Source organism: Charadrius vociferus, unplaced genomic scaffold (assembly GCF_000708025.1).
Source record: "Charadrius vociferus isolate BGI_N301 unplaced genomic scaffold, ASM70802v2 scaffold161, whole genome shotgun sequence".
NCBI lineage: Eukaryota > Metazoa > Chordata > Aves > Charadriiformes > Charadriidae > Charadrius > Charadrius vociferus.
Genome location: NW_009646928.1, coordinates 7,577,434 through 7,601,058, shown reverse-complemented (window position 1 = coordinate 7,601,058; position 23,625 = coordinate 7,577,434). Strand labels below are relative to the sequence as shown.

The 23,625-nt window shown below is 41.9% G+C and overlaps 1 protein-coding gene across 1 annotated transcript in view; it reads left to right on the top strand.

The window, feature by feature from the left end:
- The window catches only part of LOC104294962 (unconventional myosin-X-like), an 83,060-nt gene extending 59,780 nt beyond the window's left edge, over positions 1-23,280 (top strand). Inside the window, exons 26-43 of the mRNA XM_009894656.1 lie at positions 127-574; positions 776-918; positions 3,023-3,146; positions 3,564-3,807; positions 4,626-4,721; positions 6,372-6,465; positions 7,084-7,139; positions 8,766-8,908; positions 10,678-10,872; positions 12,073-12,230; positions 13,465-13,588; positions 15,513-15,810; positions 17,067-17,274; positions 18,083-18,219; positions 19,232-19,355; positions 20,884-21,333; positions 22,121-22,312; positions 22,894-23,280. Coding sequence (XP_009892958.1) covers positions 127-574; positions 776-918; positions 3,023-3,146; positions 3,564-3,807; positions 4,626-4,721; positions 6,372-6,465; positions 7,084-7,139; positions 8,766-8,908; positions 10,678-10,872; positions 12,073-12,230; positions 13,465-13,588; positions 15,513-15,810; positions 17,067-17,274; positions 18,083-18,219; positions 19,232-19,355; positions 20,884-21,333; positions 22,121-22,312; positions 22,894-23,007 — 3,348 coding nt within the window. The 3' untranslated portion in view covers positions 23,008-23,280. The remainder of the gene's footprint in view (positions 1-126; positions 575-775; positions 919-3,022; positions 3,147-3,563; positions 3,808-4,625; positions 4,722-6,371; positions 6,466-7,083; positions 7,140-8,765; positions 8,909-10,677; positions 10,873-12,072; positions 12,231-13,464; positions 13,589-15,512; positions 15,811-17,066; positions 17,275-18,082; positions 18,220-19,231; positions 19,356-20,883; positions 21,334-22,120; positions 22,313-22,893) is intronic.
- Positions 23,281-23,625: the final 345 nt, after the last annotated feature.

Sequence of the window (23,625 nt, the reverse complement as noted above, 5' to 3'; positions counted from 1 at the left end):
GCTTAGAGTAATCTTTTAGCACATGGGAGGTACAAGGCAAGCACAGGAGACAGGAAGAATGAAAGGTCCAGGCAAGGAACACATGGGTTGGAGAAACTGCTTTAACACGCTTATAAATTCTTTAAGGTGGAAGCAGTAAAGACTGAGGAGGTAGATATTCCCTTGCAAGAAGAAGAGAGACGTCAGATGGAGGAGATCTTAAGACTGGAGAAGGAGATTGAGAAGTTGCAGCAGCAGAAAGAGGATCACATGTCTATCATCTGTGAAAACACCAGGAATGAAATCAATCGGCAGCGAGAAGAAGAGATCCAGAGGTTGGAAAAGGAGGCATCTAGGGTTGCCCAGGAGTTCTTGGAGCTGCTGGATTTTGGCAGTCTGGATGAAAGTGTGCAGAACTTAGAGCATTCGCTTTCTAGTGAGGGGACACTCAACATTGACTGCAGCCTGGTGGCACCACTGGCTGAAGAAGAAGTAGATGAGGGTTTTCATGCCGATGACGAAGGACGGCCAACTTCCAGTTTGGTGGTCTTGAATCAGCATGGCACAAGAAACAGTGATAACTACTCAGAGAAAGGTGTGGACCCAAGCCTTTCAATTGTCCAAAGAGTAGCGGGAGAGGTTGTCCCTGCTCCAGGGCAACCTGTGGAAAGAACCACTAGCGCCAAAGAGCAGAGAGCCCTATCTGACCCAGCAGAAAGCATTCACAACACCGTCTCAGATACACAGAGGAGTAACAGTGGAGAGGTGGGAGAGCCGATTTACACTTCCCCCCCAGATGTGGAGTCTGACTACGACCATGAGGAGTTTGATGGCTGTGGAGATGCAGGTAGCGCCTCAGCTGAGCCCCTGAATGGTGAGGAAGGTTTGAGACACTCCCACGGTACCAGCCTGGACTCCAACCGTGGCAGCCTGGACTCGGTAAGAATCCTTCCCTTCACCTTTCCAGACATTAGTGTGACTTCGTTGATATTTATAACATCCTTGCCTTCTTACTGTATGCCTGCTTGCTCTGGGTATTGCTGTTAATATATAACTCCTCTTATATCAATAATCAGCTTTAAAAAAGGGAAGAGCCATAGATAGGGTGAATGCCAGGGGGCTTGTGACTCTCCAGTGTCACTGGTACACAAGCTAGCACATACGTACCTAGGCTATTCTGGATTGTTTCCATCACCATATGTAACACCCTTTAGGAAGACTGAAGCAGGCAACTAGTGTCCTGTAGGTGTGTGTTCTACCTTAGAGAGATTTCGCAGAAGTAGCCCGAGCTGCTAATGGACAGTCACAAGAGGGAATTGGAAAGGCTGGGGGTTTATTTGTTACCATCACTAAAACTTCTCTTGTTCTAGTCCTGTCACTGTTCAGAGTCAAGGGTTTATTTTCAGCCACTGTGTACAAGTTAAACTGTCCTAAGGCTTGAAGAAATTACTGTGCTGATCCAGGCTGGGGCCCATTGCACACAACCAAGACCACTGAATCTTTTTATTCCTACCGCAGGGACAATGACAGGGTAGTAAAGCTGGGCTATTAGCCTTGTGCATGAAGCATCTCGGCTTCAATCCCACGCTATGCTCTGGACTTCCTGAGTGCCCTCAGGCTAGTTGCTTAATAACGCAACGATAAATCCCCTTACAGAACAGGATGTCAGATAAGCCCACACAAGATTGTGAGGAGTTCAGGTGTGAAGCCAATGACAGCCATATAAATACTTAAGATAAATGGTGTCCCTGAGAATAGAGACTTGAGCTACAAAATATCTTTTAGAAAACTATTGCTTGTTTGGTTTGGTTTTGTTTTTCTAAGGAATTCAGTTTATTTCCTTTGCTATTCTTTTCCAATAGGCAGACTGTGACCCTTCTTAAAAAGTTGCATGATTTTTACTGTTTGCGTTTCCCTAACGTCAGCTGCCAGCCATCAGAATTTTTTATGATAACGATTTGCTTGAGTAAAGGTACCTTCTCTGTGGGCTGGTACTCACAGATAACTGTCAGGTAATCTTCAAGTCATGAATCATTCTGTCACAATTTAGGCCAGTTTCTACCATTCTTCTTAAAATGTAAATAGAAGTGGAGGATTTTATTGGGCTGCTCAGTGAGTAAGAGTCATGAAAAATCCAGTTGATACTATGTCATGGCATGAGCCACAGGAAGAGATAACTGCAGCTGGGTCAAGATCCCATCAGTAGCTGCCAATCTAAGAGTACCTGCTTTTTGAAGCTTAATGGCAAGAGAAGGAGAATGAATGAGTGGAATAGGAATGAGACAGAAGAGGAATGCACAGGGGTCACAGAGGACAGAAGGGAAAATGAAAAGAAGCAACATGCATCTGAGGAAGAAAGAGGTCTAAGGACCTGACTTCGTTAGTACTAAATTAATAAAGACGATCAAAGGACGTTGTATTTAAGGTAAAGGAAATGATAGGGTAATTTGGGATTTCATGTGTGAAGTACTTTCTTATGGCTGAGGGCCGTTATCTAGTTGGAGAACAGGGATGAGTAAATACTGTACTATTATTTCAGTAATTTAGGTCTTTGTTTTTAGGGTTCAGTTATCCTGGAATGTGCTTTTTTTCCTAATCAAACCAAAGCAAGATATTTCCTTGCTGGGGTTAGATTAGTGCTCTGTCTTGTCCAGCATCTTGGCATGTCTGCCAAAAAAAAAATCAGAAAAATCCTCCAAAATGAAAAATTCTCCCTTAATCCCATTAAATCAGGTTTTGGACTGTGGCCTCTGCCTTGAAACAGGAAGGTTTGTTACTGCAGGTAACTGGAGTTTTCTAGCCGTGTCCACTGCTGAATGTCACTCTCCTTTCTGGTATGAAAATTCCATGCTCTGGAGATTCTTGCTTTAGGCATTAATGGGTAAGCTGTCCAGCCTCTAGTTTTACTGTATTGCTTTTTTTGTAACGGGAGTAAGCGTAGTTTTGCACCTTCTGATCATGTGACCTCTCTAGCCTTGTTACTTTGCTCCACTCCTGCGACCAGGAGAACCCAAGTAGCGTGTATTTCTTCTTTTCCTTTTAGTTTCTGGACAGTGAAGAAGAAGTGGATGTTTACATTGACACAGATGAAGAGTTTTGTAATGGACGAGTCACTATTTTCAATGGCTCAGGACCACCCTATTTTCACAGCTATCTCTACATGAAGGGTACGCGGCTTTAGCCAAAACCATGGGAGGATGGAATCCAGGAAACCCACTTTCCTCTTCTGTTTCTCCAGAATCGTCGTCTTCATCTGCTCTTAGTTCTCTGTTTACTCTCTCTCTCTTTTTTTTTTTTTTTTTCTTCTTTTATTTAAAACAAGCAAATAGAACAAAGAGCTAGGATGTGGACGTCAGGGAATTAGACTGGATATCTTTGCCACTGGGACAAAATTGTGCCCACTTAGTATGGGCTTAAATGGCTCATTCTGAGCTACAAAACTGAAGACAATATAAAAATATTTGAGTAGTGCATATATTTCTATACTTTGTGTTTGTTTCACTGGTTGGTTCTGTTTTTTCTCTGTCCAAACTTAAGCATGTCTTGTTGCATGTCTGATGAAATCTTGCTCCCTCACTTTGCAGGAGGTCTCATGAACCCGTGGAGGCGGCGCTGGTGTGTTTTGAAGAACGAGGCCTTCATGTGGTTCCGCACCAAGCAAGAGGCACTGAAGTCTGGCTGGCTCTATAAAAAAGGTGGAGGCATGTCAACGCTTTCACGCCGCAACTGGAAACGCCGTTGGTTTGTGCTTAGAGAATCCAAGCTGATGTACTTTGAGAATGATAGTGAGGAAAAGCTGAAGGGGACAATTGATATCAGAAGGGCAAAGTGAGTGAAGAAATAAATCCTTTTGATCTCTAGTATTCACTCTCTAAATCAATAATCAAGTGTTCAGTGCTGTCAGTTCATCGGCCTATGTATCTCCCATAGGGTTGGGAGATTCAAAAATGTGAGGGAAGGAAAAGACACTCAGAGGCTAGAATTACTTAGTAGTTCTTTTTCCAGTCTTGCATTTCATAATCTGGCAGAAGCTCTTTCCAAGCCATGGATTGAGCCAGACCAGGAGGGGCTAATTAAGTGCATAGCCCATGCGTTCTCCCCTACCCTGACTCCATCTGTTTCCTGGCTTCTCCATGCGTTTCACAGAGGTGGTATGAAGCTCACAGTGGGACTTGAATTTGGCAGCGTGTACTACGCCTTTTCCTGAGCCCTGAATGCTCTTTTTGCTGCCATAGCCAATTCCTCAGCTCCTGCTGTAAGAGAGAGAGACTAGTCACTTGTTGGCATTATGTGGGCCTGTAAAGAGTCAAAAAGAAGGGCACACCCCACTTTGTAAACAGCCTTCTATATCGACCTCCCTGTTACCTCTTCTTCCATCTAGTCTGCTGGTGTCTTGAAGAAAATCCATTTAACGCCTGAAGCTTTGCTTTTGTAATGGTTTAACTGTACAAATCTTTTTAAGGGGTCCCTAAAAGTCTTAATATGTATTAGAGGAATTTTGTATTTCTGTCAGAGTTAGAAGGCGTCTAAATCAGCGATTTTCTGTCCGCATGGTGAATGGTACAACGTGAAAAAAAACTGACCAGATGGAATTTGTGCCTGTGAAAGGTTTTCAGTTTTGGCTCTTGTGATTTGCTGTGTTCCAGGGAGATTGTGGACATTCATGAAAAGGAGAATGCCTTGGACATTGTGACAGAAGACAGAGTTTATCACATTGTCGCAGAGTCACCCGAAGATGCCAGGTATAAGAGGAGTTTTCTTAGGTTTTTTCAGTCAGTGCAGGTCTGACCCAACTGCTCATGGGAGAGTCTGGGAAACATAATCCCTTCATTTTTGCTGGAGAAAAGAGGGGATTCATTCCAGAGTGTAATTTTGTTCTTACTGGGAGGTACCACACCTACTTTGGGTCTCTCTGTTGCAGCTGTGGAGATGCTGGTTCAGTTTTTTGTTGGTCAGTCACAGGACTTCCACCTTCTTATGTGGCTGTGAGCATGCTGAATTCAAGGGTTACTTCAGGAGACACACAAAACCTTAATATAAACTGGAACATCTAATAGCTGATTTATTTATTAAATGGAATCTTGTATCAAACAAAAAGTCTATTCATGTTGTCTGTAAATGATTGCGAGAGCAGCTGGGTCTTATCCAGGAGACAGAGAAAAGGCTGCAGCTTATCAGAGTCTGTAGTGTCATCTGATAAAATCTTCCCAGTGCAAAGCAAACAAATGACTCATGTCCTTCCTTCTTGGCGTTCTGGGCAGGCAGTGGGAATCAGTTGTTTAAGGGCAGGTTGGGCAACCTGTTCTGGCTATGCAAAGCCAAGTTAAGAGGTTACTGTCCCTAGCTGCTCGTGTCTTACCACTTTTCCCACTCTTACCAAGGCTTCTGCTCTCTCAGCCCAGCCAGTGTAACTGTTTCTCTGATCTACTTTAGTCTGATTCTGTGAAGTTATTTAGGGTGTGTTGTTATTTCATTTGGACGTAGAGAGAGGAAGAGGGGAAACTGTTTGGACACAAATAGATTAACAGAAATATACTAAAGAACAGCCACATGAACAAGACACAGGCAAACTCAAGGGGCAGTAGCTGAAGAAACAGTAACTTAACCCAGAACTTCCACAGCTGGAATAAGCATGCCCTAAGATAGCACTGCAGAATTGCTAGGGCAAGTATAAACCGAATGTGGCCTCTGTCAATGCCCTGTCAGTCTCTGTTCTGAGGGAGAAGAAAGCACCAACACTTGCACTAGCAAAGGGCAGATTAGCAGATGTCGTAGAGTGTCCAATTTGAAAATCCTCCATGAAGTCTAGATATTTGCGGATCTCAGTGGAAGCTGCAGATAAGAATCTGTTTGTTCTGCAGCAGAGATTAGCCTCCAGATATGTCTGTACCGAAAAGCCCTTTCACAGACAAATAACTTAACTCCAAATTAACTTATAACCCCCCCCGTGATTAATTGAAAGCCATATGACTTTCAAGTTTATGAGCAGATCAGAGAGAAACTAGTTAAGAAGGCTCCCAGGCGTCTCTAGGACTCTAGTTCAGGAAGATTCCCAACTGACCTTGTCTTTACAACTGCTATATGCTCTTCTCCGTCTGCTGACATGTGCGGCCTGGTAAGGCCTTACCGTTCCTTGAATAGCAAGTAGAAAACTGGATTTTGCGGGAGCAGCTGTCAGTGGGTTGAACAACATGCACAGAATTTTCATCGATAAATAAGGAGGAAGACATTAGAGTCTGGTATGGTCAGCCCAAGAGATATTTTGTAGCACAGTCCTCAGGAAATTGTGAATGAAGACATTTTCCCACAGGTAGCTTTCTGGGTTCCTTGATCATATTCTAGAGCTAGCTTTGCTACCTGAGTCCTAACTTTGAGTCTGTTTTGATTGTCAGTGGTTGGTTTAATGTCCTGAGCCGAGTACACAGCGCTACAGCACAGCAGCTGAGGGAAATGCAAGATGAACAGGCCAATCCAAAGAATGCTGTGGTGAGTTACTGTGCAACCAGTCTGTGGGCACGCTTAGAACCCTCTGTTTAACTATTTTGTGCATGTTTCTCCAGCACATGCAGTGCTGTAGTTCATGAGCAGTGTAAGTTGGACAATTATTATAATGAAACAGCAAAGCTGATAGAAAAGAGGGTAAGCAGTGGGGAACATGGTGGTTGTGGTGGGTGGCTCAGCTTGATCACCTCTTTGGTTTGGGCAGAAGAGGGGGGCTGCTTCATGCAGATAAAATGTCTTTGGATGGGATTATGGGACTAGTCTGGGTCACAGTTATTCCAGACAGAAGATACGCAGTTGGGAAGAACAAGGTATTTGTGTTTTGCTAGTTCTGAGATACTAGCAAAGGTTATTTCAGACCTTTCTAATGCTCTCTGGAAATTTGTAGCTCTTTTTTCTCCAGTCCTATGGAGCCCTTGCACATCTTCTTATGCTGTTCAGGGAGCAAAGATGACTCACTCGTGCCTTTCTCGTATGTTCATTACTACTCAAGCTATTGGAATTCGGAAGAATGTTTTCAGTTCCAGCCCTAGTCACAAAGGAGAATGTCTGTAATTTAAGATGCAAGCAATTCCTGTTATCTGTGTCTTTCTCACTGTACAGGGGACCCTGGATGTTGGGCTTATTGACTCTGTCTGTGCCTCAGACAATCCAGATAGGTACGTACAGCACCCTGATCATCTTTTAGATCAGAAACCAACATATTTTTGTGGGTAGGTCCAGGTTTTCTTTGTGGTTTGCATTTGTGTAAACTCATAAGAATTTATCTCCAAACAAATAAACATAACTGAAGTCTTTAGCTTGTTTTAAGCTATGTCACTTCACAGGCATGAAGTTCACAGGTGTATTTTCTTTGAACAAAAGTTTCTCCTTTCCCTCTTAAAAATGGAAGCAACATAATATCAATATCAAGAAATTATAGTCTTACCTATTATCAATACTAAACAAAAATTTCCAGCAAAAGCAGCACTTCCTGTTTTTCAACAGAGTAATTTTGAGTTAATCTTGTAAATTTAGGGGAAAGAAACAGCCTTGTGGAAGAATAATGGATGAATTTAGAAATCTGTACTCTTCTTGAAATCTTTGCTATGCAACAGAGCGCAGACCTTCAGTTCACAGATTGGTTAGTTGCAGAGAAAAGATTATGGGACATTTCCTATCACTTTACTTTAACATTTAATTATTTCCTGCAGTGTTAACAGGTTCAGCCGGGGCAAAGATTCTTACTACAGTGTCGAAGTAAAATGTTAGCTATTAAGTTATTTACCTCTGTGGTCTGTTTTTGTTCTCACACAGATTGCCAGAACTTTGGGGTTACTAGTTTAGAAATTGCGTGTCTCAGTAGCGAGCTAAGATTTCATTGATCAAAAGGCCAGTTCTCAGCCTGGGCTCCTCATAGTTAATCTGTGTCCCAGTAAATAGTAAGCTGAACAGTCAAAATTTGCTCATGCATCTGCTGAGGTACACTCTTCTGGACTGTCAACGTTTGAATCAACGTTAAACAAATTCTGAGGAGAATGCTTATTTTTATCTTCCATAGGTTGATGCAATGGCCAGACAGTTGCTTGATTTGCACCTCTTGCTTCGTACTTGAAGCATTTTCAATTTCTCTGTTTTCTCATAGAAATTTGTGTTTGCTTTCAAAGCTTTCTGAGTCTTTCCTCTTGGAACTGGTCACATTTTTATTTTTCCATTTTCCCGTAAAGGATCAATTCTGTGCAGAATTGTGAATATTCTTTTGGTAGGACACATTTGTCTGTTGCAAGAGGACAAAGTCATCTAGGAGCAACATAACAGTTTTTCCTCTGCTTTGTTAGGATCAGCTCATCCTTTCTAAAACCAATCTCAAACCCACTTTAGCTGACCCTGCTGGGACCCATGTTTGCCACTGCATCACTGGTTTCTAGAAGTATGAGGAGGGTGGCTGTACTAGCTCAGCCCAGTGGTGCTAGCACTAGCTCAGTCCAATCAGAAGGTAGAACAAGTCTTTTGCTGATGAACCCAGGACATTTTACAGCTGGTCATTAGCTAACTGATGCTTTCTAGTCTTTGGAAATAGCTTTGGAAAGATGTTTAATTCCATTTATCTGGTCTCTGCAATCATCAGTTTGCAGACCAACTGCATAGGAGATGCTCTTAAGCGTTTCTACGCTCCTCTGTAGTTTGTATTCAGAGAATCTTTCTGCATTGTTTATGGGAAGGTAGGGGACATGGCTTTGGGTGTGCTGTGAGTTGAGATATTTGTATGGTAATGGACAGATCTTAATGCTTTTATTTTCTGGCAGACCAAATTCTTTTGTGATCATCACAGCAAATCGAGTGATTCACTGCAACAGCGACACCCCTGAGGAGATGCATCACTGGATCTCCCTGCTGCAGAAACCAAAAGGCGAATCTAAGGTTGATGGCCAGGAATTCCTTGTGAGAGGTAAAAGGAAATGCATGCAATTACAACATGTGAAACTCATCTTTCATTTATAATCTGAGGGGGAGGCTTGATTGTAGCTAATCAATCTAGGGTTTAGCTGCTCCCCAAAACCAATCGTTCTCTGCCCCTCTGCACCTTCCTGCCTGCTACTTACCGTGTCCCGTGTTGTGCTGGCATTGGCTCGCATCTGATTCCCTGTCAGGTGGATTCAGAAAGCTAAAGCTGGCAAAAAAAAAAAAACAAAAAAAGTACTTCTTTATACATTTAGTTTTCTGATGTTAGTTCCATAGCCTATTTCAACATGTCCAGCAAATGCCATCAGGGAATTAGGAGGGAGCATGGCTGCTGTTTAGGAGCAGCTGGCTTGGGCTGAATATAACATGACACTGCAGCTTTTGTTTTCAGAGAGCTCTGTTCCTTCTGACACCTGTCATGTAGAGAGAGAGGGAGAGAGATCTTTGTCTGCTGTCCTCAGCTAAACAAACTAACCTGATTATGGTAGACATAGTGAGGTGAGAATAATTCTCTGAAGCTGAGCAAAAGACTTAAATTATGTCTCTAGTTAGGGCTTAGTTGGAGACGGAGGAAATACATGAGTAGCGATCACACACATATTACAAAATATTCCCCCATTTGGCTCAAATATTTTTAAAGTGCCTTAGTACTTTCAGCTAATCACATAGTCTTAAATGAACGAAGACACTTCTGATCCAATCTGTGGAAAGCAAGTGCATGAGCAAATTGCCTTACGTCTTTCAGAAAGTATCTGTGAGGGAATAAAGGTCTGAGAGTGGTCATCGCAAGGCAGGAGGACAAGAAGAAAAGGGTCACCAAAAAGTGGCATAGGCATTCCATGCTAGTCTTAAAACATTTCAAGGAGATTGAATGATATAAAGCAGATTATGAGACAACAGTTCAATTACCTTAAATTGAAAATACTTAATTGGAAGGCAACAGTTCTTTTTATCTCATATTGTTCATTAGTTAAATTAAAAAAAGAATGCTCCTTTGCAAAGTCATTGTATGCTCTGCGCTTCACAGTAGGATATGTGTGTGACAGCGGTGTAGACATGAAGGCATATATTCAGGAAGGTCTGTCTCTTTATCTTTTCTTTATATGAAACCTCGGCTCAGTCCCACATTCTTTGAACTTTTTGCCTTGTGGGTGGACATTGCTTTTTACAGCTCGAAATATAAAATTATCTTTTTGACAGCTTTAGCAATACAGACTGTCATTTTTTCTTTCATAGTATTGAACTTTCTTTTCTTTTTCTTTTTTTTTTTTTTCTTTTGTGAGGAATGTAAAATGAGAGAGAAATTATTTTTCCTGTCTGTGGGAGGAAGAGATGCATGTAATGCTTACAGATCTTTCTACTGGAAGACATTTATCACCAAACCTCTTCCATCAAGGTTTGGACAGGCATTTGGCATCTCTTTGGAAGGATGAATTGTAACTTATTTATTCAGATGTTTGTGACTTCTGAGGGAAGCATCCTGAATAGAGGATGCCCTCACGGTGATGGCAAACTAAACCACCGATCATTGATTAAAAAAATACATAGGGCTGAAGGATGTGGAAAATTGTGGGCCGATTTCTTACAGTGACAGTGCCAAGATACTGCTATATCCAGTAAAGCAGAGCTGGTAGGTCCCAGATGAGCCTTTTGCAGAGAGGTGGAGTTCTGGTCCCAGAGTTAGAGAGCCACCAGGCAAAAGACAGGATGACTGTGGTGGTGAGACCACTGACGGTGTTTGTGTTCCTGTGCTAGGCTGGCTTCATAAAGAGGTTCAGAGCAGCAACAAGATGTCCTCTCTGAAGATGAAGAAACGCTGGTTTGTTCTGACAAACACTGCCCTCGATTACTACAAGTCATCTGAGCGCACAGCTGCCAAGCTTGGCACGCTTGTGCTCAATAGCCTCTGCTCTGTAGTGCAGCCCGATGAGAGGGTCTTTAAAGACACAGGTAAGAGGAAGAAAGTGGTAATGAGTAGACTTTCCATGTGTGGGGTTGCCCGAAGAGAGGATGGTGCAGGAGTGTGGTGGTATGTCATGTTGAGGAGATAGTCTTAATGTTATCTGAGGCTCTGGCTGCAAATATCTTTCCCCACAGAAACCGTAAGAGACTTGCAAAGGGCCAGAGAGTAGTGTGCAAGTGATGGTAAGTCCCTCACACCTGATGGAGATATGCAGCGCTGATGTTTTTTCATTGAGTAGTATCACTATTTATCTAAGTGTTTCCCAAATAGGGAAGGGGGTATGAGTTCATATAGGTGACACTGCAATTATCAGTACATCTCCATAAATAGCTGTCACTTTGTGGCATAACCCACATCTGTCGCTGGGGTCAATGTTACTCTCTTAAATAAGAGGAACGGCGTACACTGTAAGTCTCTTTTGTAGCATCACTCAACTTGTTAGAAACAAAAGATTGACAAGGGCCTCTGTTTGCTTTCTCTGCAGTGTGACACAGCTCTGGGAAGGCAGGACCTGGCACGATCCTCCATTGCTTGCCTTATGAGTTTGGGAGGGAACTGGGGTTTATGAGGCAAAGGGTGAATCCCCGTGTCAAGGAAGGTGGACCTCAGAACAAGATTTGAAATACTGGACATTTGAGTAGTGAAGTTACTCGGGGATATTTTTAAAAAGGGCTGGAAGCATTTAGTAAACTGAGATGAGAGGAAACTTATTCTGCTCACTCGCAACAGATGTCTAGGGCTGCCGTTAGCAGAGTGAATTGTCATCGCCTTGACCTGTTCTCTCAATTTATGTTAAACATGTTATTTTTAAAATTCATGAGAATTGATTTGGCAATCTGACCGGGTGCTGTGTTCAGAGTGGTCATTTTCTAACTGATAGTGTAGCCCAAACCCTGTCTGTGAAAATGAGCTGCCTGGTTGGCAGGGAAGTATTCGTGTTACACTGCAAGATACTTGTATCTTGGAAAGCTGTCTTTGTACCAAAACTCGGATTGGGTCCTTCCTGCTGATAAATATGTTTTTATCTTGCTGATAAATATGTTAATGCCTACTTAAACAATTTTAACCAGACACACCATATGTTGCTATCAAAGCAGCAAGGGTTTTCCTCAGCCACGTGCTACAGACAAAAGGAGAAGATAACAGGGAAGCAAGTTTCACCTTCCACCTTCTTCGTTTTTCCACAGGCTATTGGAACATCATTGTCCATGGGCGAAAGCACTCCTACAGACTGTACACGAAGCTGCTGAATGAAGCTATGCGCTGGGCCTCTGCCATTCAAGGTGTCATTGACAGCAAAGTTCCCATAGAAACACCTACACAGCAACTCATTCGTGACATCAGGGTAGGTGGCATCACGCTAATTCCAAAGTGAGTTGGGAGCAGGCAGATCACCCCTGGCCTTACCCAGTCATTGCTGAGAATGTGGCAAGAAATGGGGCTGCTGTCTTAGGGGGAAAAGAAAAGAAACCTAAATGACTGTGCAACTAATAATTGAATGTTAGGTAAACTTTATTTTGCGTTAGGATGATCTGTGTAAATCTTGGCTACCGCTGCTGTGCAATTACAAATCGCATGCAGGATTACGCCATCAAGTATTTGCAAATCCCTGCTTCATCCTTTCCTCTCCTAAGCATCCTCTAGGCACAAATATAAAAACTTCCATTCCTACCAGCCATGTGACTTTGCTGTACCCCGAAGTCCTCTTCACACTTTAGGCTTATGTGGTTAAATAGCAGAGTGCGGGGTGGAAAGAAAATGTCCTTCAAAATAGCAGAAATTGTGCCACTGTAGCAGGAGTAATTTTTTAAAAGGCTTAATTCCAGAAACTTTGGCAAATTAAATGTAGAATCATATTAGAAGACACAGCAAAGCATATTTCAGAAGAGGTGTATATGTAAACATACACGTTGTGATGAGCTCTAAACTAGATGCCATTAGATAGTAACTATTCAGGAAGAAAGAGCTGGGGGTGATTATGGAGAATCTTGGAAAATTTCAGCTCAGCATTAAAGGAGAAGTGGAGCATTAGGTACTGTTAAGGAAGGAAGATAGGACAAAATGTGGAAGAATTTGATGCCAGTGTGTATGACAGTGACAGGCCCGGATTCTGAACACTGTGTGCATTTTGGTTGTCTGTTCTGTAAACACACGTAGTACAACCAGACAGATTCAGCAAGAACAGGCTCATTATTACATACTAAACATGGTGGATCTGTGGTCAGAAAGTCCGTTAACCATTTACTATTGAAAGCTTGAAGGCTATACCAGGGAGGAATCATGCCATACATGCCTGTACATGCTTGCATTACGTATCAGCCATAAGCTACATTTGAAGTTACGATCCTGTGCTTGGTGGCCTTTGGTATGACCCAGTATGGCTATTCTTATTTTTTTTTTCAGAAATAATGTACAGAGTAATTTTTATATGTGGATTATGCTTTGGTCACTTAGTCCCTCTATGGACCTCCAGAAACTTAGAAAAGGTGGTTGAGCTTGAATCTAAATGTGTAAGGATATCCTGCGAAAGACTACCCGATTTGAGGATAATTCTTTTTTTTTTTTTTTTTTTTCCCCAGGAAAACAGCACAAATTTTGAAGTAGTGGAACAGACATATAGGAGGAACCCAATCTTGCGATATACCCAGCACCCTTTGCATTCCCCATTGCTCCCACTGCCATATGGAGATGTTAGTGTCAGCTGTAAGTATTTTACCTATGTGACAGAATCCGCTCACATTTTGAGGATCAATGTGGAGCATGAGCACCACAAAAGTGGTCTGTACGCTCTCTCTATGCAGGTGAAGTCTATCTGGGGCAGTATAGCCCACAGGGTTCAGAGAGAGGGAGCAGTCTGTTTCTCTACCTGGAATGTATTCTGTGTCCACTGCCTCGTATCTTAAGAACACTGAATTTTAAAGTAAATGGGGGCAGATAGTTTATCATCCATCTGGGGGATGTGCAGCCTGTCATCCTTGAGCTGCAACTGGGTTGCGAATGGCTCCAGTGGAAATCCTACAACAGGATTACGTCGTGCAACTGGCACTGGGATAATATTCATACAGAAGCTGCTGTAAAACCAGACTAAACGAATCCATTCTTCGAATGCTTCAGGAACATGAAAGAGCTAGACTGTTTGATAGGCCACCAGAAAACCAAAGTGATTTGCTGATGATTCCAGACGGGCATACGAAAACTGAAAGCTGCTGTTGAAGACCTATAGAAAAATCTCTAACATGGAGTGACTGGGCCACAAAATCTTTTCAGAAATTAATTTCCATCTGGATATGCAAAGCAATGTATACGGGATAAACAGTCTGCCACATAGGCAGTGACGGGTCTGAGTGATCTAGTTCTGCTTAGGAAAGTGAACACAAATTTACATAGCTTTATGAAAATGGCAACTCTTGTGCTGAGAACAAAACAGAACAGCTAATGCAAGGTTTTGAAAGCTTAGAAAAGGAAAAAGAAAGTCTTTGTGCTGCTGTATTGATGTATCATGCACCTGCATCTTGAATACAGGATGCAGCTTGGCCTTCCACATCTCAACAAAGATACAGGAGTAGTAAAAACCTACCCAAAGATGATCAAAGGCATAGAAAGACTTGCCTACAATTAAGAGACTAAATAGACCGGGACTCTTCAGCCTCAAAAAGAAGTTTTCAGGGCTAGAGGACTGTCGTGGAGAAAGTGAAAAGGGAGTAACTGCTCGCTGTCTCTCATGATACAAGGATTAAATTAAGTGGTAGATTAAAAGCACAGAAAAAATAAATTCTGAAATACAGAAAAATTACAGAGCAAGTACTTACACTGTGGAAATTGTTGCCACAGGCTGTGTATTTGTATTGTACAATCAGTGCATGGCCACTGAAGAAGCAGTGGCTGTAGAGGAGATTCAGAAGGGCCTGTAGCCCCAGAGATGCACAAAGGAGGATGCCAGCCTGCAGCAGTGTGGTAGTATCACACACTTCTGAGCAATTCAAAGCAGACATTTAGGTGCTTAAAGGATGTAACCGGTATTGGTGTAGGCATTTTAAATCTGTACGATAGGTAAAAGGTGCATCTGTGGTACAGCAGTTCACCAAAATTGTGTGTTGGCTCAGGGGTCAAAGCTAACATCGGCATGACACAGAATTTTGGAAGTATGTAAGCCAGGCTTGGGTGTCTGCATTCAGGCACCTGAAGCTTTAACTGCATGAGTGACCCTCTGCTTTAGAGCTGCTCTCAGGTGAGGAGATGACTTTCTGCCACCCCTTCACCTGTGTCTGCAGATGAGGTGCCAAAAGCTGTCTCTTGGCACCTTATCTGCAGACACTGAAGCTTGAACTTGATTTCAATGTTAACTTCCCCTAAAAACATTACTCTGCTTTTCTGCGCAGTATATCCAAAAAAATGGATTTGCAATGGTGACAAGTTAGATATTGGCAAATACTAATTAAAACTGCATTTGCACATTTGAAGGGGAAGCATTAATGAATTTCGAGTATAAATTTAAGTTCAGGAGATGAGCTAGTGCTCAGGTTGCCGTTCTTTTGTGATGGACTAGTACAGTTGCTAGTAGCATTGCTGGGCCGGTAGAAAATGATGGAGATGCTCACCACTTGTCACCTTTGTGATCGTTCCCCAGTGCAACAAGAGAAGGGTTACAGCAGCTTACAGGATGAAGCAGTGAAGATCTTTAACTCCCTTCAGGAAATCGAGACAGTGTCTGACCCCATACCCATTATCCAAGGCATCCTGCAGACCTGCCATGATTTAAAGCCCCTTCGTGATGAAGTGTACTGTCAGCTAATCAAACAAACTAATCACATGCCGCATCCCAACAGTACTGGGAACCTGCACCACTGGCAGCTGATGTCATGTATGAGCTGCACTTTTCTGCCCAGTAGAGGGATCCTGCGCTACCTCAAGTTCCACCTTAGAAGGTACACGTCCTTCTCATTCGCAGCCTATTTCCTTTCTCTCTGCTTATCTTCCACTGCTTGTTGTGTAGTTATCTGTCTCACCTTCCTCCTGTGCAAACATCTTCCTGTGGTGTTGCAGCCTCCTACCTTTGCGCCCAATTCTTGCTACCAGTTGTTCTGTTGTATTCAAACTCCCCCCTTGCCACCCGTCTGTTGTGTGAAAAGGATGTGGAAAGTAAGACTACCCACACAGAATACCATGAGACTGTGTTAAAAGTGGATTTACAGCCAATGAACGACTGCTTACTAATGTCCATACAAACATTCTCAACCTGCAGGTATACTTTCATATACATTGAAATACGTACTACCTTGCAGCTGCCACAGGCAAAATGTGTACTGTGGAGTAGGATTATACTGTAAATCCAATTTATAATTTTTCAGTATTTGCTTAACTAAGCACATAATGCTTACAATTTGTATTTCTAATCTGCTTTAACCTCCAGTTTTAATGAACTAAATCATTTATATTTCTTCCCATGATGTTCAGCATTAGGTGATCAGCATCTAATGCAGCTTTCAAAAGCAGTCTGCATTGGGGCTGAGCTGCAGCCATGTACCCTCACTCCATTCATGAACGATGAGAAAGCTCAATAAAATCTATTTGATTCCTTCCAAGCTAGGAAAGAGTAAGGTGAAATTTGTGCCAGCACACCAAATAGCTACATTCAGGGCCTGGTTCTAAAAGATGCTGAGGAATATTCCATGTTGCCGTTTCATGTTTTTATCACTGAAGTCGCAGATAATGTTATACTTAGAACTGCTGGCCTTGGAGGGAAGATAACCGTATACAACCATCTACTTTCTACCTTCTTGATTCTGGAAAATACTATAAAAGTGGCTGAAGCACGGCCAGCAACTTAAAAAAAACAATTAAGAATAAATGAAGCAAGTTTACATTTGATTTTGTAGTTTATAATCTCAGTTTTGTAAATTAAGATAGTTAATCCTGCTGTATTCAGCTGGTACTACACTCCTGAAAGTTGGAACTGCTTATTTCTTACATCGCGGAGAAATGCCACTGAAGTGACTTTGGAATGACTAGTAAAAGCAGGTTGTACGGTTTAGGAAATAAGCAGGCTCATTGTTCCTGTGGTTGCACTTGACATCACTGTCTCTACTGAACTCTTTATGTGCAGTAGTCCAAGTTATATGGTAATACACATGCTTTCTGGTTCACTGTGTAACGGGCTGCTTTTGCTTCTCTTTACAATTAGGGTAAAAGACCTCTTTCCAGGCTCAGAAATAGACAGGTATGCGCAATTCATAAGTGATTCCCTGAAGAGAACAAAGACGAGGGAGTTTGTGCCTTCCCAGGAGGAAATACAGGCTCTTCTCACCCGTGAAGAAATGACCACAACAGTGTACTGCCATGGCGGTGGCTCCTGTAAAATTACCATCAATTCCCACACAAGCGCTGGGGAGGTAATGCATTAGTAGCATTAACTAGGTGTGAGCACATCTCTGTGTCTGGATACCGGGTCTGTTGAAGGGACTCCTTTTTCCCATTCATCTCCAATTTATCTTTTTCTTTTTTTAATTACTTTTTTTTTTTTTTTGCTGTATCTTCAAAGCCTGTCGGGAAAGCTCAGCTTACTGTGCAGGCTCAGAATTATGCAAGGCCTACGCCCAGGTTGTAGTATATCACTTAACAATTGTATTGCAAAACCTAAACTTTTTTGGTGTTCTGGAAAGGTGGTAATTCTGAAGACTTCGCTAAACATAGTTTTCTGGACAGGTTGAAATTTCAGTTTATAATTTAATCCTTCTGAAAGGGATTATTCTACCAGTAACTTAATCGTTAGCAGGTCAGAAGCCAGATTCCAGCTTATGGTAGGCACACCTGTGAAAACATCTGTGCTAAATAGAGGTAAAAATAGTAGTAGAGTGGAATTGTTACTAGAGGAACCGAGAATATCATCATGACATCTAAATCCATCAGATGCCTGTATCTGGTGCAGAGTTCTAATTCCCCCATCTCCAAAAGGGTAGTGGAGATTGAAAAGGTTCACAGAAGAACAGCGAAGTAATCTTCACAGAAGAACAGAAGTAATGACTTCCTTGCAGGGAATGATTTTTTTAGGGTTAGAATTCTTCAATCTGAAAATGAGATAACCAAGGGAGAAATGTGATGGAGATCTATGAAATGATGAGTGTCCTGAAGAGGTACTGATTCTTAGTTGTGGAAGTGTGTGTGATCTGCTCTGTGGTCTGTCTCTCTCCGATTTTGCAGGTGGTTGAAAAGCTGATCCGAGGTTTAGCAATGGAAGACAGCCGTAATATGTTTGCACTCTTTGAACATAATCAGCAAGTGGATCGTGCTGTTGAGAGTCGGGTGATTGTGGCTGATATCTTGGCCAAGTTTGAGAGGTAGAAGAATGTTTCATAAAATATTTAACTCCTAGTTGGATGTAACACTGGGTTAAGTGATAGTACGCTCAGGTGGTTTCATCTAAAGCAGCTGCAGTGATTCAACCATTTACTCTGGTTTGAACTTCCCTTTGGTAAGGTTCAAGTGCTCTTTCTCACTATGGAAAACCATGTTCACACCTATTTTGGTGACAAAGAAGCATTCTTTATCACCGTGTCAGGACAAAATTAGTAGTGCCTTTATCAAAGAGTAACGGTTTACTAGCAGAGTTCAGGGACAGTTTAAGTCTCATAGTGATCTTCTCCATTTACATAGAATCATAGAATGGTTTAGGTTGGAAAGGACCTTAAAGATCATCAAGTTCCAACCTCCCTGCCATGGTCAGGGACACCTCCCACTAGACCAGGTTGCCCAAGGCCACGTCCAGCCTGGCCTTGAACACCTCCAGGGATCATGATAGCTATATCAGAAGACAGAGCAATAATTTGGGCAGAGAAACGCAGCTCTAATTTCTTACTGCGGACTGTGATTTTTGTGGCCAGATACACAAAGAAAGAAATAAACTACGAAAGAAGCTGGCAATGACATTGTCTATTTTCTATCTTTTCTAAAGACAAAATTAAAATTGTTCCAAATGGCAGCAAGGCTGATGCTTTTCAGGGTCACAAGATTACATGGAAAGGGTATGTTGAAAATGGGAAATACTTTGTGTCCTGCCCCCAACTCTTGCATTTATCTAGAACCATTGATCTCATTTTTTGATCAAGTATATCAGATAAGAACTTTGGGTCCTTCTGAATCAAAATTTCATGTGATTCAGAGGAAAAAATGGAAGTTACCAGAAACTGTGCTGCACTGAGATTGTCCTGGTAAATTAGGTAGTTCTGCATGCTTTCTGTTTCAGAAATCCAGGGGTACCTTCATATTATGAGATGCACTGTGAACATCCCAGTGCCGTTGTGCTTCTGGCTACTGGGGTTTTCCCCTCTCATCCTCTTTCCTATTTTACAGACTGGCTGGCTCTGCAGAAGAAGAGGAGGAAGGACAGTGGCAGCTGTATTTTAAGCTTTATTGCTTCTTGGATATTGAGAATGTTCCCAAAGATGGTGTGGAGTTTGCCTTCATGTTTGAACAGGTAAGCTCACTCTGGGAGAATTATTTGGTTTCCAGGGTCACAGAAGCACAGAATATACAGAAAACTGGCTTACCTTTGCATTAGAAGTGGGAATGCTGGTTTGAACAGAAGAATTTAGCGTGTTGGATTTTTGCCTGGAATCTACTAAGCAGATATACTGTGAAGTTCTATAGGGAACAGGAGTATTAGAACAAAAGCAAGAAAAATGAACAAAGGCTTCAAAAAACTGGAAGACCAATGATAATAAAATGCTTTTAAAATCTATCTTTGATTTTAAAAGAAATAGAAATTTGAATAATTATTCAAGAACAATCATTAAAAGTAACTGCTTGCAGAACATAGATTTTCCAGTTTTCTTTACATCTAGCTATCTGTGTGTCAGCTTACAAGAACAGCACATCCTTGAGGTGTTACAGGAATTGCCTAAAAGGATCCTATCTTTTGGCCAGTTTCTTTTGATTAACAGAGAGGCACTAGAAGAGTACTGCAGAAAAAAGAAACGAAAATGTAGTTGACAATATTTATCTGCTGAGTAATTTTTTTTTAAAGTCACTATAACCCATAGCACAACAATGCTGTTTAGGCCAGAGATCACACTGGTATGAAATAACCTTGCAATTAGGGATGCAAAACTAAACTGACTGGAGAACCCAGTTGTATGATCTGTCCCATCTTTCTTACTTCTAATGAACACTTTGATCTTTCTCCAGAAAATCATAGCTGTTGAAAATAATAAGTGTTAAAGGGGGTCGGTGTCATGAAGATGACAGTCAAATGGGTGGCATGTATGTCATACAGACAATGGTTCCCTAAGAGGGCTTTCTTGAAATGAATATTAAGTACTGTTGACTACAGAATGTCTAGGAAACAGTCAGGAACAAGACCTCATGGTACTCTGTGGAAACTCAATTGTACCACACTCCCTGTTGGTGAGGCTTTCAGCCTACACAGCTTTCACTAGCAGAGAGTGGTGGAAGAGGAGTAACAATAGGAGAGTAGATGTTATGCAGACATTAGATAGATGTAGCAAAAACACCCGTAAATATAAACAGGCAAAGCAAAGCAAGAAGATTGGGGGAGAAATCAAGTGAAAGAGGAGGACGTGGGTAGTGCCGGTGTGCAATGAGACTGAGGTTAAGAGTCTTGAGTTTATTACATCTGACTCTCTGGTATTTAATATAACCTCCACACAGGAACTGTAGCTGGTACAGCACAAAACAAATTGCTGCAATTCCAGTCTCTCCCATCTGTTCCAGACCTAAAAAGCCCTTATTGTAAGACTTTCAGTACAGGATAGAGGCCCCTCAGAGATCTCAGTCCTGTCCAGGCTTACAGAAAAAGGTGTTCCCCCTGCGTTGACCAGTTACAAACTCTGACTTCTTTATTATAATGTCTACTCTGACCTCCTGAATTATGTCTTTCCTGCTGGGACGGGCAGATATCATAGGAATCTGTACATGGACCCAGCTGTGAATAAAGTGTGTGTCTGCTTTCTAATGAGTTTGGGGGACTTTTTGTTTGCTTGTAGGCTCATGAAAGCCTCATAGATGGTCATTTTCCTGCACCAGAAGACACTCTGCAGCGCCTGGCAGCTCTACGGTTGCAGTATCTTCATGGAGATTATTCTAAAATAAGTTGGACCCTTGATGGAATCTACCCAGTTAACAGACTAAAATCCAAAATACTGCAGTCAACAAAGAGCAGCGGCACTACCAGTCACACTCTGGAGAGGAGACGGACCAGCTTCCTTGAAGGGACATTGAAACGTAGCTTCAAGACAGGCTCTGTAAAGAAGCAGAAGGTAGAAGAGGAGCAGATGATGGAGATGTGGGTAAAGGAAGAGCTTTCAGCTGCTCGGGCAAGCATAGCACAGAAATGGACCAAGCTGCAGGGCCTCTCTCAGCATCAGGCCATGGTGAAATACATGTCCATTGTAAAGGAGTGGCCAGGCTATGGGTCAACCCTCTTTGATGTTGAGGTGAGCGATGTATAAACTCATGTAGCTACTGCCAAGGAGAGGCATCAATCTGGAGAACAGATACAGCTGTGTGTATTTCATTGCTCAGCAGCAGAAGAGAATTTTGGGAAATAGCTGCATTTTACCTTAGTAAGTTTAGGGTAAGCCTGCAGTGCCACATACCCAAAGAGGTATGAAGCAGAGAGCACAGAACAACCAAGTTGGTGCGCCCTGGTAAATAAAGGGAGACAGTGAATTCCCACTTCATTAGAAGAGCAATAGAATTGGGAAACTTTTCTGAGCTGTAGGTCGTGACGGCTAGTGGAAGTGGAAGTAAAATGAAGCTCTGTTGTCCTTAATGGAAAAAAGTGCAATGCTGTTCTGCAGCAATACAACAGAACCTGCTCAGACTGAGTCACTTAGACCGCTGTGCTTAGCTTGCTAAAGTAGGATTCCAGAGTTCCAGTTTTGTTGCTGCCTAGGTGTATTACCATGGGAAGTTGCTTGTATTATCTGTAAAATAATAAATAGCATATTGACTTTCTAAATAACCTCAAAGTCTGGTGAGAGCTGTTAGGTATTACAATTATTTATTACTCAACTAGTATTTGACTCACAGCCATGTCACTTTGGAATCTTTGCAGCAGGAGTGCCTGTGAGATTCCTTCTGCAGACATCCTATTTTTTCTATTGGGTTGAAGAGTTGAAATGTCTTATAGGAGCCAGAAATGGAGGGCTTCTCCTTGAATCAAAGAGGTTTTAATCCTCCACTGCATTTATGCAAAATTTCATGTTTCTCTTTCTGCAGTGCAAGGAGGGTGGATTTCCAAATGATCTTTGGCTTGGAGTCAGCACAGAGAATGTGTCTGTCTACAAACGAGGGGATCCTAAGCCACTAGAAACTTTCCAGTACGAGCACATCGTTTTCTTTGGAGCACCACAGCCTAACACCTTCAAAATTACAGTGGATGAGAGAGAAATGTTCTTTGAAACATCCCAGGTATATGAAAGCACAAGACTTCTTGTATGTGCAGTTTTACTAGCACTTCAGTAAATCTCTAATTTCCACAGACTAGACAAATTTATATGCAAAAACTCTTGCTGAATGGACTGGACAGCTGAGGAAAAAGATGAAGGGAGCTCATGCCCAAAGTGGCATGGTACCTCTTCTTGAATACAGGGATAAACAGAACAAAATGATGCTGCTTAGAAAGTGAAGAAAGTTGCATGGTCTTCCAGTGCACTGGGGATTTCAAACTCTGGGTGTTCATGAGTGTGCTTGGTTTTTTATTGCCTTCCATATATGAATGGGGAGTTCACAAACTCAAAAAAAACCCCAAGGTTAGTAGCATTAAAGTTGCTTTTCTTTGAGCTACAAGCCTTTAAATGTCACTACCCAGAGCACAATCTTGTCAAGCATTTCGTTCCTTACTGTCATGTTCACATTTTGTATTAACATGTAAAATTTTTGTGCCATGACTTTGGACAAGGGGAATCTTTTTCTGCAAAATGTCTGGAATGCCTCAATGAAATCAGTTTTTTTTAATGTGCTTATCCTCTGCTACTGTGTTCTCTCTCTAGGTGGGCGAGATAATAAAGATCATGAAAGCATACATCAACATGATTGTGAAGAAACGCTGCAGTGTCAAATCAGCCACCAGTGTGGACAGTCATGCTAGCATCTGGACTAGGTGATAGGAATGAACTGCCATGGGAGAGAGGCAGTTGTTTAATGATTGGTATTTGCAACTTGCCAGCACAAGTGTAGCAAAGATGTTTTTTAAGGACTCCACTTGACTGACTACTGTACTTAAAAACTGAAGTGACATCTACAATACCATAGGATTTGCACCTCTGCCCAAAGACATTAAACAGTAACAACTGTTGTTAGACATTAATGACCCAAAGCTTGTTTTCCCCTTGCTTGTTTGGTGAACAGTGTACCTTAAAGAAGCAAAGTCAGAAGCATCTTCCTCCTGCCTGTCTTCTCTGCTGCTTTGACCATTACCTGTCATACTGGCAGAAAAATTCACAAGAATCATTTCTGCACTACAGGAGGCAGACTTAAGCTTCCTTATGAATTTCCAACATGCAAACATCTGGATCATGGGATTGCAGCATGGTCTGCTGAAAGAATATTTGTTATTTATTTATTTTGCAAGCAATTCTAAAATACAAGTCACTGTGGGTTTTATTTCAGGATCTACTAATGATCTCATCTTGTCTTAAAAGAAAATGCCTTTGTGTAATTGAAGGCAAGTGGTCCAACGAAGAGGTCAAACCCTATGTGAGAGAGTATTAAACAAACAAATA